The sequence below is a fragment of the Semicossyphus pulcher genome, unplaced genomic scaffold, assembly GCF_022749685.1.
Source record: "Semicossyphus pulcher isolate SPU_LCO1_2020_fin unplaced genomic scaffold, fSemPul1.0.p SCAF_6, whole genome shotgun sequence".
Classification (NCBI taxonomy): Eukaryota; Metazoa; Chordata; class Actinopteri; order Labriformes; family Labridae; genus Semicossyphus; species Semicossyphus pulcher.
In genome coordinates, this window is record NW_027211737.1 from 23279171 (window position 1) to 23295717 (window position 16547).

Below are 16547 nucleotides of genomic sequence, written 5' to 3' on the forward strand. Positions count from 1 at the left end.
AAGACACCACCTATCACACACTTACAATGCAGTGTTGAATTCTCCGCCCAAACAGCTGAGGACCCATCAACACCAGAGGGTACAAACAACACTGGTTGGCATTCAAAACATCTCAGGTTAACGACTCATCCTTGATTACACATCTATTAGCATTAATGACCTACAGAGGCTTATATGTCTAGCTCCGTCCACCAGTCAGTTTAGAACTGAAGCAGCCTTTCGGATGAGAGGTGAAACGTGTTCAAGAACTTCAACAAAGTTGCCCTTTTGGATTTAGCTTCAAATTACTATGACCTGAATGACAGAGAACCTCCACAGACAAAACAGACATACTTCTAGCATACAAAACTCTGAGTTGTTTCAATTCTAAAACAGACCGTGAAATAAGGATGTCCCCTGCTTGCCAAAGGGGTCATTTTGCTAACTAACATTGAATTTATCCGTAGACGTTAAGCAGACCCCCTTCTGTCCAATCCATCAAATACAGTTAGGAAGGATGTGAATGTGTACTGCAGATATTAGTGGAAACAAAGCAGCAGCATTGTTGCCTTGGGATAGGTACTTGATAAGGGATATTTTTAGTGTTTCCCCTCTTTCCTTCTGTCATTCTCTCTTTTTATTCTCTGAATGCTGCAGATACAGAAAAGGCAGGCGGGAAAGAGTGTCACATTACCTCAGTGTCCCATGTAAACCAGAGCCCAGCTTGCTGAGTCCTCTCCCAGAGGAGTTGGTGGTATACAGATATAGCCCGTCTGTGGCGAGACAGCGCCCGAGGTCAGTGTCTGCGAGGCACAGGGACAAAAAGAATTCAATGTAGGCTTAATGACAGATAGATGACACAATAATGAAATGAAGAGTGGGGAGCGGTATCAACAGGGGAACGGAGAAGCGGAGAGTCGGTGTGGAAAAGAACGATGCTAAACAAGGTCAAGGAATGTGTTTGCCTTGTTTAATGTTTCATTGCCAGGTTGTCTTCAAGAGTTACAACTGATCTCATGTCCGGTCAGCGTTAAATGTAAATACGCAAACCTGCTCTACTACCTGATCCGTACATGTGCAAGGTCAGATGATGTATTGCTGGAGGGTGAACATCACTCTCCCCTCCTCTCACAGTCAAAGCTCTTCTCTTTAGTTTAAACATAGGCTTTAATCTCTTCACTGTACATCTGTATACAGTAGAAGTAGGCCAGAGGAGCCTTGTACCAGGGTGTGTACTCTCCTCCTTCCATTTTCATAGGGGTTTTCACAGTTCACAGAAAATGCATTATAAATAATCTAAAGGTGAATAAATAAATCAGAGAGCAGGGCAGTATAATGATAGGGAATAAGACAAGCACTGTCCTCTCTACAACCCGCAAGCCAGACAACTAAATGTTTACAGGACATAACTCATCCAAACCACACGAGAGGACTGCATCTGCTGTGAGCCATTATTCATATTTGTTGGTTTACATAAAGGGAGGCTGATCACACAAAGGTTTTATGAGGGTTTTTTTTTTACCTTTACTCTCTGCTCCTCCAGCAGAATTATCAGGTGTTGGCAGCATGTCCTCAAAACCCCAGGACACACTGTGTTTGCCCCCGAGGAGGCAGGATGGAGAGCCAGGGCCTCCTTCCAGAAGCAAAAGTCTGGGGCAGGAGAGATACAGAGGCTTTATACGTTTGGAAAGTCAGTAAGAAGTATATTTTAGGTGGACTAAAGTAAAGCTCTTACCTGTAAAGGACATCTGACACAGGGAGCTGGCCCAGATCGGTCTGCTTCTGCAGCAGGTGAACTGTGTGGATGAAGGTCTTCAGAGATCCCCTGGAGAAGAGTTTTGGCAGATTAATCAGGAGGCCTCAGCGCGAAACACAAGTTAAAGCTCGTTGTTAAGCAGCTCTGGAACTGTAAGTGGAATAATACTTGGCTTGAATTATGGAGGGGACCCGATGTAATCTGACGGGAATCAAAATGTCGAATCTGAATAAAAGAGTATTTTCCATTAGAATGCAGCAAAAAGATTGTTTGACACTGCGACTCTCTGCAGGGTGTAATGAGCAACCTACTTAGGTTTGTGCAGTGTTCATTTACTGCTTCGCCTCATCCAAGACTGAACTATCAACTAACACATTCAAGTGATTCAATATTCAGGGGGATGGTCTATGCAAGAAGGGGTCTACAGAAGTGCTTTTCTGGCATTTTCTGATGCAGAAGAAATTAGGTTTGTAACTGCAGTTTGAGACTTTTTCTTGGCATAAACCGTAGGATAGAAAACAACGTGATCACTCTTGATTTTTACCACTTATTTCTATTGAGCTGCTATTTTTTCCAGTCAACCTCCTGCTGTACAGAAATATATATTTGATTCAGTGTTTACATGATCCACACGCAACCAAAAACACTGACGGGTCATGTGTTTGTGACCCCTTTAACGCCTCCTTATGTAAACATTTTTTCATCTACTGATATCAAAGCACATGGCAGCGCAGTCTTTCTGCAGGCTAACCCCTCTCACACAGTGAATTTACAAACCGACCGCATTCAGAGTTGAGGGGGAGTATAGCTCATAGCTCTTTAATTAGCTTCCACTGTCGGTGAAAAGGCACCCGGGGCTGGATGGTTCCCCACAACAATGAGCTCTCAGGCTCAACAGGGGCTGAACAAAGAGCGGAGAGTTCTGGTTTTGACAAGTCAAGATCAGTTGTCACCAGCAGAAGCCAGAGTTCAAGCACAAATGCAAAAAAAACTCAAAAGCAAAAAACACACAAGCGCATTCTGCTCTCCTGTGGGCTGGCTGGAAAACAACAAGAACATCAAACCGATCAAATTCAATTTCAGTTTCAAATTATTCATTTGTAATTGAGTTTTTTTGGGGGTTTTGACAAAGAACGAGGAATAAATTGGTTAGAGAAAGCTACTATTATGTGTGTAACTGTTTATAGGGCCCTCTGCTGCTGCACCACCATGTATTTCACACACTTAAGAACAATGGCTCAAGCTACAGCAGGAGAAGAATCACTTAGAAAGAACGCTAGCAGCTCATGCGCTAGCACAGGGTAGACTTCAAATGAATACTCGTTTGAGGTCTGAATACCCAAGTACTGCATAGACAATATGCTAGCAGAAAGCAGGAAGTCTGTTCATGCTCACATATAAAACCATATATACAAATATCAATGACTGAATAATCAGCGACTGCTTTATAATACATTCAAAGCACAGATTTGTGCTATGAATCAGGAGGGACCACTCAGCATGTGCTCTGAAGACAGAAGAGAGAAAGTAATCACTTGGTCAGTAGTGTTCCTATTTTAGCTCTGGCTGCTGGAAATAAATGACCTGCTTGTGAGTTGAGTTACTAATGATGTAACTTAGTAATGTTTTACTCAGATACTTTCTCAATCATTTTATTTCATAGGGAATTCTTGTAACGTAAAGTAACAACAGGCCTTCTTTACAGTTTTGGCTACTCTAGTAGCCCTTTACTGCATATTGTTGGTTGTCTACAAGAGCCAGCAGATGGATCCTAAGAAAGGTGGGACATCAAGGAAAGACTGAATTGCCTCACCTGGCACAGGCGAGTGCCACCAGTGCGGCCGCAGCATTTTCTCTTTGTCTGTGCGTGTGGAGAATCTGCATCTGAGCCTTCCCCTGCTGTCGGCCGGACTCCTGGGCACCATCTTCCAGCCAGGAGCAGAGCAGCCCCTCCAGGCCGTTGAGGCAGTCAGCGGGCTCTTTGCTGAGGCTGAGCGGCTGGCAGTCCCGGAGGCAGGCTAGCAGTACCTCTGCCGTGACGCCGCAGAGCGCCGGGTCGCTGCGAGTCTGGGACTGCAAGAGGGGGAAGACCAGCAGCAGACCGACACGGGAGGTGAAGGGCGCCTGCTCGGGTTGCTGGAGCAGACCTTGTCTTTTGAGCAAGGCCAAGGTCTCCTCATCAGCCCCTCCAGTCCCCTCTCGCTCCTGCTGCTCCTCCAGGGCCAGCTGCCGCTGCGCCCCCCACAGGCCACGGAGAGCATTGAGACGGTACTCCAGCAGCCGTGCATATGCATTGCTCTGATTCCCACAGACGGCACGTAGACGCTCAGCAAGCTCCACCGGGTTCTTCGTCTCAAATGTTAGAATCTGCAGGACAAGCATGAAAAGAAGAAAAAATTAATTTCTATTAACAGCAGCCGGAATAGTGACAATTTATCCGCAAGGTCTGGTAAAGAATACATTTTGAATGGTAGACAGAGGACACCCTGTATTTCTGTGCCTGGTCTGGCTTCATACAAATTGAATTTTTCACATCAGAGGGAATGTTTCCTCAGAAATACAATCAAGTTATAGAAGAAGAGCACAGCAGTGGAGCATTCAAATTTTACTGTCATGGATTTGAATTTGTGGCATCTCAGTGTTTACTTTACCTGAGCATAAAATTCGGCTTTAGCCACAGTCCATCTGCTCACATGGTGCACACACACAAATCTGGGCTATTTCAGCACAGTCAAAAACAACAGGTTTGTCAACAAGGTGTATTTTAGTACAGGCTAAGACACATCCAACATTTTGGCGCACTAAGTTATTGTTAGCTTGGTTTAAAGCTAAGCTCATTATTATTATGCCTGTATTTTATCGGTATAACTTATCCACAGCATTAACAATGGATCACTTCCACAGAATAAACCCTTGTACAGTTCCTTGGACTATAAAATAGTGGTCAGAGACAGCAAAGCACATTTGGGATAGCCTATCACAAGTGAAACAATGTGCTTCATGTGCACTTAGGCAGCATTTCAGATATTGATTACACTCTGTGGTCCCAGAATCATGGACCAGAAAAAAAAATCCATTATACCATTTAGCAGGCACAATTTGTATTGATTCAATTTCAGAAATGCTACTAATGTTACAGTAACACTCCTTTACTGGATGCAGGGCCTTCTCCACCTTGCTTCTCCGCAAAACACTGCTGCAACTGGATAAAAATAGTCGGCATCACAACACCTACGAAAACAGCACTGAATGACACAGTCAGTCCTAAAGCTGGACTCAGAGAGGACCAGGAGAGCACATAATCAGTATTTAACCAAGAACAAGTAGACAGACCTGTGTTTTGGTATGAGTTACCACCTACTATACACAGGCGCTTTATACAAACAAACATGACTACTCTATTTCTATTTCACCTTTGCTTTAAACATGTTAAAAGTTGCTGATTCAACATAATATTAAGTTAAAATGTACATGTTTTAAATAAGATAAGCATCACCCTGTTTCCAAAAAGCTTAAATTAGCGTGTCGACCTAGTGAGCCTCACATATATTAGAATATGACTAGAATTTAGAACCTTAGAGGTGATACACATACAAAGGTAATATTTGCAACAAACATTGGACCAATGTTACCACACTATACAATACAAAACAGCCCTCAATTCCCAATAAACCAAGTAGCGGTACACTTAGAAACAGCCTGTGTATTTTTACGCCTTTACCAGCACGTCCACATTGTTTGCTCTTGTTTTAGAGCGGACTTAAAAAAGAAAATGTTTAGAGGCTGTGTCACTGCATGTCTGTTGTTGTGCTTAAAAAAAGAAAGAAAGAAAAAAAAATCATGAATTAACCAGTGGTTTGTCATCTGTCACAGCAGCTAATTGGACATATGTATCAGCCAAAATAAATGGCCTGTGGCTAATCTGAATAGTAGAGGAGCCACAGGCAGCTGTTATGTGTCTAACACTAGTACTACTAGTGCTAATTATGTTTTATTAAACTGGAGAAGGTAAATAACAAGCTGGTTATTTATTGCCCCATCTAAAATCTTGGTCAATAGGTTAGGACAAGAGAGGTTATGCTGCAGTAATACAACCAGCTGAATTTGTACAGTTGAATGCACCACGCCGCTCATTGTGAAAATGTAATCAAGCAGGCAGTATCTTTTGATGAGCACAAAAGCTTACACCAATCTCAGCGTACCCCCCATGTATGTAATTGCGCTATCCTGCCAATTCTACCACCATACAGACAAACTCTAAATAAAGCCAATATGTTGTAACATTACATTTAAAATAATATAATACCTTGTGTTACGCCAGAAATTCACAAGCATGAATATGTTGAAATTGAATTGGAATGGAAGATTGTTGATTGGTGGTGTCAACTCTTGTACAGGTAAAGTTACATACATGAGACTCACTTTACAGCATGTTTGATTACATATAAAGGTTATATCATAAACACTGAAATAACTTTTAGAGCTAGCAAAGATACAGCTATTATAATATCAAATCATATACCAGTACTATTCACACAGGCTTACATAAGTTATCATTAATTAAAGTAGTTAGTCATCACTTTTAGTCAATGTCTGATATTAATCATTATCTACTGCTAAATAGACATTAGATACCAGCTCATGGACATGTTACAGGAGGACTGCAGCAAATATACTCCACAGAATGATGGATACATATAGTTCTAGCTCTATTTCATAGGCTAGAGAGGATGCAACATTGATAGGTGGAAGTTTCCATCTGCATCACTGTAAAGTCTTCATGATTTAACAACACGTACAAACCCGATTTCGAGATGTTGCCTTCAAAATAAAAGCCCGCAATCCCGATCAAAATAAATACATCCATATTAAAAAATAAAATAAATAAGCTCTGAATTAAAAACCATTTCTCCCTATATGACAAAATAACAGGTAACAGGAATTAGCAAAAGCATTTTCATTACTTATCAGTGTGTTACACTTTGATTCTACAACATCTGAAAATAGGTCCATTACTCAATGCCACAATAGCTGTGTCATCTTCTCAACATTGGAAAGTCTATGAATTATCAGCTACATGTGAACACATATTCTTACAGAATACTCTGGTCTCAACACTGCCATTTGTACACCTTGAATAAAATGTACTGTTCGGTGCAATTTGAGGAAAAATTCATAGGAAAGCTGCTGCACTGGCACTACTTATAAATTAGTAAACTTAACACTTGTTAAACTTAACACTTGTAACTCTTATGCAGATTCAGTTTTTAAATACAATAAAAAACAACTAAACAAATGTAGTATTGCTTAGAATCACACATTGCTGCATCCGTGTTTACATTACGGTCGTCTGGGTTGCATAAGTTTTATTTTGAAAGGCAAGGCAGGAAGTGGATTGATAACGGAAGTTTCCTTGACAGTGGGTCAATAACATGTAGGGCTGGAAACTTGCAAACGTTAGCGATTCCGTTATCACTGATGCTGTGAGGCAGCTGATAGTGAAAACACAGTTTTACATTATAATAAACATAAAGACAAACACATCAAACAAATGAGCGACTGTTTCTATATATAAACCTTTGTGTGTGTTTGTGCGTGTGTGTGAGAGATGGCTTTCACCCACCTCTTGCTCGGTGTCCCCCTGCTCCGACACTCCAATTTCACTGGGCAGTTCGGCCAGATCTGTAACCCGAATGAGTCCATCGTGGAGGAAAATGGTCTCCTCCTTTACCGAAAGCCACTGGGACGAATCTACAGCCCCGGAGCCCATCGCTCTCTCCTCCGACAGTGATGCCAAAGGGGTCGAACATTAAAAATTCAGTGACAGAATGACAGAAACGCCCTAGCTAGCCTGCTAGCGAGCTACAATAACATTACTGCCGTTACTGTCGCCGCTTTATCTGACGGAGGTGTTTGACCTGGCAGACTGTAGCAATAAGGTGCCAGCTAACGGAAGACAGCCAAGCAGTGAACAGGCAGTACAGGCAGGTCCTCTTCACATAACATGGGTGGTGTTGTGTCGTGCTAACAGTAGCTGCTAGCTGTCTGGCTTAGTTAGCTGAAAGCGGAGCTAACTTACCGTACGGTATCGTTATAACGTTACGGAGCAGAGTGGGCGTGACACCCGTACTAAATCCGTTATTGCGCCGCACCGTCAAAACAACAGCATTTTCAGGACTAAGGCTGCATCTGTAGTAAGCACATTTTGCAGGTAAAATGTCAAAGCAGACAACTCCGCTAACGGCCCAGCCGGTGTGCCAGTGCCTGGAGAAGATAATGAGCGTCTCCCAGCTGTCAGTGCGACGCCATGTTTCCAAGGCCAACTAGCTGCACCCACAATGCACCGCGGCCCAGAATGAAAGCTGTCAAGAATTCATGAGTTCATTTAGGTGCCCAACACAACCTTCTAGTGTTATGACAAGACAATGGACAATTAGCATATACTTAAGTTTTATAATATAATGACAAACTTTACGGTTAGGAAGCAGGTTGGATTAGGGAATCATGGCCACCTGTATCTATTATATGTTTACAAAACACTAGTTTTAACGGAGATAAGCCTTAAAGTTAATAATGACAGCCATAAAATGTAATTAAATTGCCATTATTTCATTATAAATGAACCTGAACCGGCAGGAGAGAGCCAGAGAAGTAAAAACATAGAGATTACATCAAGCATACTTGGCTATTATAAACCAATAAAAACATATTATAACAGCTCTTTTGAGTGATACATTTCAGAAATAAAAAAGAGAAACCAAAAAAGCAAAGACATTTTACATCCTCAAACATCAGACTATAACATTCTTATGCAACCTGTAGAAAAACTCCACAAAACTGGTGCCCCTATTTCCTGAAATATGAGTCTTGTAGCATTTTTAAGGGGGGTTAAGTTCTGATGATTGTGAATTTAAACAGGAGGGGGGACTTTGAAGTAATTTCAAACAACAGAATTAGTGGAATTCCTTTTCTCATACCTTTTAAATGAAATAGTCTACATGTCTACAGTAAAATAATGATGCAATACATTGTAAGAGAGCAGGAGTTGATGAAATGAAAGGGCAGATGAGGTGCATATAGAACCTCTTGCAATCTTCACAACATGTTTTATATTCGGGAATGTTTTGTAGAATACAATATCGGCTACTGGTCATGTTACAGATTGTGAGGTAGGAATAGATATCAATGTAGATGTGTGGCAAGCCATTGTTTCCTTATTCCTATAGTCGTAATAAACCAAGTTGTTGAGCTTATGACATTTAGGATTATCACTACTGGCAGGATACGGTTTTATTTTTGGAAAGCAGGGCGGAGTACATATGATCATTTTTTTCATTACTAAATCAATCGGTGCAGAAAACAGAACGACACTTTGTGATGTTTTGTGAAAACGTCCGTGACACATGATTATAGATCAATCACTAAATCCAAACAGGAAGAAAAAATAAACCATTTTATTACATTTGAAATGCACAATCTGATGGATGCAGTTTGGTCGTACCCTTCTTTATAAATATATTAAATGTACATCCATGGCATACTTACAAATATATTACAATATTCAAGAGTTTTAATCCATGACGATTCTTAACTCGCTGCTATTTTACACCATCAGACAGAAAAAGAAAATGCTGCATGAAACGTAAAGCTTATTAAATTCATTGTTGCAGCACATTGCAGCTTACTCTATAATCTTGTGAGTTGTGCCATGATATGAGCTTCTCTTTGCAGCCTTAGGCATCGCTTAGAAAGGCGAACAGGAATCCCTCTTTTTCTGACATTGACTGAATTTCGCACCCCAGCAGTGTCTTTTTCCTCTATCTTCTTAAGTGCTCGAAGTAGGTCAGAGGCTTTAGTGAAGCCTCCAGAACAGCTAGAAAAGAAACATAAAGAGTATCAGAAACAGAACCAGACCTTATAATCTGTTACACTAGCAAACTGAGTGAACACATAAGGCAGTAGGCTGGCACTGCTGTAACCAAAAGTTGTCTCAGATTGACATAAAAAAGCGTATAGGAGCTTAAAACCTTTTTTTCCTGTGGCATTTTTTCTCCTTTGGCAGTTTAAAGCAGAACTGAGAGACAAAATCCATTATCAGCATGGGGAGAACACTTGGTTGGCTGAAGCTTTCAATCTGCAGAGCCAAGCTGTAAAACAGATAAAAAGACAAGTACAGTATATTATAAACGCAAATACAGAGATAAAGCAGAGAACAACAGGGTAGGAATGACACAATATAAAGGGTGATGTATTTATGAATGAGTCAGAGGGACACAGACAAAGGAAGAGAGAGTAGCCTGAGGGGGCAGGCCCTCCTCCTTTATTATAGCATGCTGCAGAAAGGAATGAGGAATAATAGTCACACCATACATGTGCTGCTGGAGCCTATGCGAGTGTGATGCAAACAGTAGTAGGAGTCACAATACATAAGCACATTTAAATAGCCTGCTATCATTTCAAAGCAGGCAGGTGTAACTAATGACAGATGGCTCGGTTTCATTTAAAGGGTAGGTCCACAGTTTTAAAACAATAGTCGGATAATTATTAACGTTTAGTTAAACAGGTTTTGCTTGCTGTAGTCTTTCCTTCTTTTCAAACTGGCCACTAAGAGATCCTTCCCACTTCCAATAAAGGGATTTGGGACAAAATCCAGTCTTTTTTCCATTGCAAATGTATTCAAAGTATTGTACTGAGCAGTCTAAGTTAGAACAACAACATTTTTATGACTTTTCCACTGCTACAGAGAAACACAAAGAAGGCAAGGGAAGGGGATCTAAAAATGACACTAACTTAACAAGAAACGTGCTTGATTTGTCTATCTCAGACTGCTAAGGCCACATAAAAACTTGCCACTTGGGGGCCGGTTTAGCTCAGCAGTTAAATCAGCGGCCCACATACACAGGCTACAGTCCTTGATGCGGCGGCCCCTGGCTCAACTCCCACCCTCGGAACCTCTGCTGCCTGTCATCCCCCATTCTCTCTTCCCCTGTTTCCAACACAATCTACTGTCCTCTCTAAAAATAAAGACATAAAAGGCCATAAAAATAATCTTTAAAAAACCTTGTCACTTACACTGAACGCACATTGGAAAAGGGATCTCTCAGTGACCACTATGAACAGGAGGACTGCTCCCAGCAAGCCAAACTGGTTTCACTGTTGGCACCTGACTGTTTGTTTTACATACCATACTCACGATAAAATCCTTTAATGGTTCTAGTAAGTCATGTCAAAACATCTGTCACGGCTTACTGGGACACTTAATTACACAGAGCAATTGTTAGTGTTATTCGAAACACCTGTCCTAAACTAAACTAAACTAAATTAGAACAGAAAATCCAAGTTATTCAAAGAATATCCAGCATTTCACAACCTTGGAGCTGTATTCATTTATTACCACCCTTTTTACTTCCCCTATCATTGCAGAAGCTATGGACCCTGCTGGAATCAGCTACTTCCAATGGTGCCACCACAATAACAGCCTTATTCTTTCAAACAAAATCACTCCTGTGCTTCATTTAAACCGTCTACATGACTTCTCATTTCGCTCAAAGTTACCGTGGTTACCTCATCTCACTGCACCCTGCAGGTTGAACCTTGAAGCAGCGCAGGAATGCAAAACACTCTCTTAATGGATTATGGGGGTAAAAGCTCTCAGTTTGGACTGGTTCGAAAGCTGTGTGAGCGTGTACGTCCTTGGCGTCAGTCAACTACGTTGTAAAGCTGTTTCCAGGGGTGATAATAATGTTGTGCTGAAGTATTGGTATTGTAGCCAAAACACACAAGAAAAAAGGTCCAAAGGTGTGAAGTTCGTTTCGTGAAGATGTTTTATTTGAATCTACTTTATCTATGGAACATAATTCTACCGTATCTGCTTCACTTCTGTTTTTATTCCTTTAAGGGTAATTGTAACTAATAATAATTGTACAAATCTGTACACGCTGATAGCTTGAAGCTGTGATATTTTCTGGGAGGGTTATAGATATTCATTAAGCAGGTATTTTCCATTTGTTGCTAATGCAACTGGTCTGTAATGATTACATGCAGCTTTTACTTGATTATGCCAACTTGCTTATTGAGGAACCTTATATACAAGATCATTTTCATTAATCACCTGGTGATGAACAACAAAATGCAATCTACAGGTCACTGTGAGAGAGCCAAAATGACTGTAATAATTATAATAATAATTATATAATGATTATAATATTTGCTCCACTTCTAAAGAGTATCTTAGTCCTCTGCAGGGCCCGTGAGTGTCTGGGTGTCAGGTCTCATACAGGAGACTCTTCATGACGTAAAGGCATGTGTATTGTGCACTTTTTTCTTAAGTTAAAGTTTGTCACGACTGTTAGAGCAGCTGATTAAGTTCACAGGTTCTTCCTGATGTCTTTTACATGGTTGTCAAAAGCAAAGTTACAGTGAAAGTATAAAATTGTTCACTTCTTAGGACAGTTTCAAATCAAACGTGCAGATGATGTAGGGAGACGCCACTGCAATAATGGCCGCTTGTCAACAGTAATTCCCCAGATTTGTGTATAGTATGAAATTCTCATATATTGTTACCCTAATATCAAGTTATTTTGTCAGCCATGAGATTAGCATATAAGGATATATAAATTGTATACTATTACCGGCTGGTGCAATCACAGTGGTAGGCCGTCTTCGACTCCTTGTTCTGCAGGTCATACCTCTTCTCCAAAGGAGGGATTTTGTATTTACATTTGTCAAGATGTTTGAGGCTTTCACACAGGAAGTGATTGTCTGCTAGAGAAAAAACAAACAGGATGTATTTCATGATTAATCTAAGTAAACCCACATTTATTTATATAACTTAAACGCCTACGGATGCTCTGCAAAAGGTTAACAGTCTAATTTTACTTTAAGAATTCGCTGCATTCAAAATGAGCAATCCTGTCAACCTACGATAAGTTATATCTTCTGCGGCAAAAAGGCCACAGAAGAGGTGTTACACTCACCTGTCAGGCCTCCCCCTGCAGGTGTGATTTGTGTTTTGGCTCTGCCCTTTGACTCCTGGTTTGTGTGATTTGATAGTAGCTGGGAATCTATCGGCCTTTGTGGCTTGCCATCTGTATGAGCAGAAGCCGCCGGCTTTGGGGCTTTAGATGTGTGTCTACTCCGGGGTGCTTTCAAGGTTTCTTGTTTGGCTGTTTCCTTTGTCTTTTTCTGCTGGAGATTCGTACATATTGTCGCTTTAATTGGTAATACATATGTAGTTGTTGAGGGCGCAACAGTTGTCGTGTGAGTTGTCCTTTTGTGTTTCCCATCTTGACATGTTTTACAACGAGACTGCAAAGCGTCACCTATCAGAGGCATCCTGGATCCACAGCAGCGACCGTGTTTTTTGGGACGCTTCGTGGTTTTGGTCACAGCTGAGGTGACTGTTGGTACGAGTGGCTGAAGTAGAGGCTTCAGCGTCAATGATGGGGTGCTTTGTGTTGAAGATGTTTGTGGGTAAGAGTTTGTGGTCACGTGCAGATGAGCCTGGCTTTTCTGTGTGGCCGAAGTGGACATGTTCTTTCTGGTACCCTTATTTTTTCCAGCTCTTTTTTTATTTGACACAAATGTGCTACTTCTAGAAGCATTAAAAAGACAGATTGAAGGAGTAGTGGTGTCTGCCTTTGATTTTTGGGGCAAATGCGTGGGTGTTGCTGTAGACAGTTTCTTGTGTCTTTTACATCCTTTCCCCTTCTTCCTTCTGCGGTGAAAGGTGTCTCCTCTGGGTGGTTCTCTTGAGCTGCATCTATGTTCACTCCTCGGTGACTTTGTGCTGATCACAGGGCTTTCGGTAACATTAATTATCATCTTGTTACTGTCAGTGTTGTCCTCGTATTTGCTCGGAGTGTCTGAGCTGTTGTAAGGGAGGGGGCTTTTGTAGACGGCATATGGAGCCACATTGGCGGCTTTACACCTATGGAGAGTAAACATGCAAGTCAAAACAAAGCCAGGAAACTGTACATACTGTACTTTCCGCTATACACACACCTCATTTCTTGCAGATGTATTAAGTTAGAAGATGCAGACTTCTTATTGCGATTAGGGATATGATCTGTAATTTGAAGGATTTGTAATTTGTAGTTTGTACCTAGTAATAGTGGAAATTCATAGTCGATCACTTACTCTTGAATTATAGTTATTATAGTGAGGTTTGTCAATGAAATCAAGGCTTAAAAAGATTAACCATCAATCATTTCTTGTCAGTGAGATAGCTTGGTAGTAAACTAAGTTTAGATTAAGTTTTGGAAACAGAGCAGAGGTGTGGCACGATGCCCTGTGAGAACCTGTGAGGTTTGGAAGAGTGTCAGGCATGTTATTACAGGCAGCACAGGCATATCTGCTGATCTAACTACCAATTTGAACTGTGCCTGCACTTTCCACTGAACAGGTATCAAGTTTTATGGTTGTAACATGCATCTCTTACATTCCCCACCAGGACATGGTAGTACAGCGCTTCTGCTCTCTGAGCTCAAAGCAGGGAACCTGCATGATGCTGAAGAAGCTGTAGCCCACCATGGTGGAAATGGTATCATTCACACTGAGGAGGCACTGTCGGAACCTGGAGAGACATAGAAAAAAAAGGCACAAAGCAAGGTCAAGCAAACGTCCTTCAATGTTGTGTCATTTTGTCTACACATTTTGGGTAGTCCAAACACTTCATAACAATAGATAACATTTTAGATGAGAGGTTAAATGTGTGGCAGTCACTTCACTACTTCATATTACACGTGCACCTGTCAGCACTGTATAAGAAGGGTGATAAAAACAGACACTCAGCAGCTTTGAAATAATAGACAGAGGAATGCAGTGTCCTGCAAACACATATATATTGTGCAACGTGTTCATGCCTGACATCAAAAGTTTATCCACAGGGCTGAAGCAGTGATGTATTTATTACTCCTGGATGAATAGTAATATATCACGGCCCCAGGTTCCTCTACTTAATCTGTATTTGTTGGCAAAGTGACAAAAGGATATGAAACTAGCATTTCAGAGAGCAGCACACTTTCATTAGGAACAACTGTGAGGTTTACAGTATGACAGAAGTTCAGTCTTGGAGCAGGTCTTTCCCTACATAACCGTCCGTACAGGTCAGGGAAAGGTGTCAATTACTGCAGTGCAGGACTTTCCCCAGAGGCGTGAATACTTGGAACCCCAGACTCAGTGTTAGATGTCCCGGTTGTTAATTCTGAGGCTCACCTTTGGTCACAGTCACAGCCTGAGACGGTGAAGAATTTGGAGTTGAAGACGCCATAATTCACCGTGAATGCTGGGATGACGTGTGGACAGTGGTCGTGCTCACGGCAGCATCTATCCGCACTCTCGAACATCCCTGTGCAGGAGAGCGAGATTTGAATTTAATCAAAGGGCACTTTGCATGAAAGCATGAAGAGATCACTACACTGATTTAGGATCAAGAAACATAAAGAAAGTAAAATAAAATAATAATAATAATAAAAAATATAGCTAGATCTTTAACTTTATTCACATTTCTCTTAAAATTTCTTGTTCTATTTTCATCACGTCCCCAAAAATGCCAAATTATACGTTGAGAATCTGTTCAATTCAATTCAAAGCAAAAGTTATCCATTTTTTGATACAGTACATTGTCACTCTAAAATGTCTATGTACATAGTAGTATTTTAAATTATAATAATAATAAATTGAGCTCTGATTATATGAATCTACTGTAAATCTAGGAAGTACTGCTTGAGGTGGATTTTAGGGTCGAACAGCTGGAGAGGCCCCCTAAAATTCCCCTCCGGTGCAGGTGTGTATTTTACATTCTTCAGAAAGCCAACGCTTCCTATGGCTGTTAGCGTAATGTATGCATACCAAAATGAAGAGATAGCTCCCGTTAATCATTCCTCCTGTCATCTCTGGCCACTTATGCCATCTTTAAAGCGCAAAAGCCAAATGCATCAGTGGGGAACCACAATGAATAATTCACAAGTGTTCACCATCCTCACCTAACTGATCGTATGCAGACGCTCTACTTCCATGGCCGCACCACAGCGTCCCTGGAAATATCACGGCGCGTGTCCTCCGAGTTTTCACCTCTTTCCCATCGGTTCGTGCACGCCTGGAAAACTTTTGCGTACCAGATGAGCCAAGGGCGCACGGAGCATCCGGAGCCAACAGAGCACTTAAATTAAACTTTTGGATGACTTCTTGCCCATTCGTGCTGCTTTTGTCGCACAAAGCGCGGTATCTTTCCGTGACTACAGGATTGGGATTCACTTCACAGGTCACTAGTTGATCATCTTCGCACCAGAGAGTGACGTACAGAGAGCGCGCGCCGGCTGTGTCTTCTCGCAGGAACGTGACGCGCGTCTGTCCGTCATCTGCAGGACTGGATCTGACACAGGAGAGATCTGATCCAATCACATCCCGCGCTTTTGATAAAATAAGCGATGATAAGGCGAGAAGAACTTGTAGTAGACACCTGCTGTGCATCTCAATGTAAAATGGGGGTATAACCAGTACAGTTTAAGACCAGATGAAGCGTAAAATGATTGTCTGTATGGAGGAATTATTCCACATTAGTTGTAGCATTGCACATGATGCATGCACATCTGCACCAGCCGGCATCTGTCTGGGCTGGCAGAAGGCGTGTGTGCCTCCATTATAAACTCTGTTCTTATTGGTCCGCATGGAGGCTCGTAAGATTTTAGACACTCCTCACTTTTGAGGTTTATTGAAAGTGTGTGTGTGTGTGTGTGTGTGTGTGTGTGTGTGTGTGTGTGTGTGTATGTGTGTGTGTGTGTGTGAAATCTGACCCAGACCCAGGTTCAGT

General features: G+C 41.5%; 2 protein-coding genes across 2 annotated transcripts in view; both read right to left on the reverse strand.

The window, feature by feature from the left end:
• Nucleotides 1-7622, reverse strand: part of LOC138610300 (probable E3 ubiquitin-protein ligase HECTD4) — a 36313-nt gene extending 28691 nt beyond the window's left edge. Inside the window, exons 1-5 of the mRNA XM_069683038.1 lie at nt 7359-7622; nt 3549-4102; nt 1715-1804; nt 1502-1629; nt 674-782 (exon numbers count right to left, since the gene is read on the reverse strand). Coding sequence (XP_069539139.1) covers nt 674-782; nt 1502-1629; nt 1715-1804; nt 3549-4102; nt 7359-7505 — 1028 coding nt within the window. The 5' untranslated portion in view covers nt 7506-7622. The remainder of the gene's footprint in view (nt 1-673; nt 783-1501; nt 1630-1714; nt 1805-3548; nt 4103-7358) is intronic.
• A 1248-nt stretch (nt 7623-8870) lies between these two features.
• Nucleotides 8871-16129, reverse strand: LOC138610509 (mucin-2-like). Its single transcript, XM_069683272.1, has 7 exons — nt 15721-16129; nt 14951-15083; nt 14175-14309; nt 12712-13664; nt 12367-12499; nt 9763-9882; nt 8871-9608 (listed from the first exon to the last, which is right to left on the reverse strand). The coding sequence occupies exons 2-7, from the start codon at nt 15079-15081 to the stop codon at nt 9422-9424; spliced, it is 1659 nt and encodes a 552-aa protein (XP_069539373.1). The 5' UTR covers nt 15082-15083; nt 15721-16129; the 3' UTR covers nt 8871-9421.
• Between the last annotated feature and the right edge of the window lie 418 nt (nt 16130-16547).

Coding starts and splice junctions, on each gene's coding strand:
- LOC138610509 (XM_069683272.1), bottom strand. CDS start 15,081: ATGTTCGAGAGTGCGGATAGATGCTGCCGTGAGCACGACCACTGTCCA. Junction 14,310..14,950: donor GGCTGTGACTGTGACCAAAG/GTGAGCCTCAGA, acceptor ATGTCTCTCCAG/GTTCCGACAGTGCCTCCTCA. Junction 9,883..12,366: donor CACTGTGATTGCACCAGCCG/GTAATAGTATAC, acceptor TCTGTTTTACAG/CTTGGCTCTGCAGATTGAAA.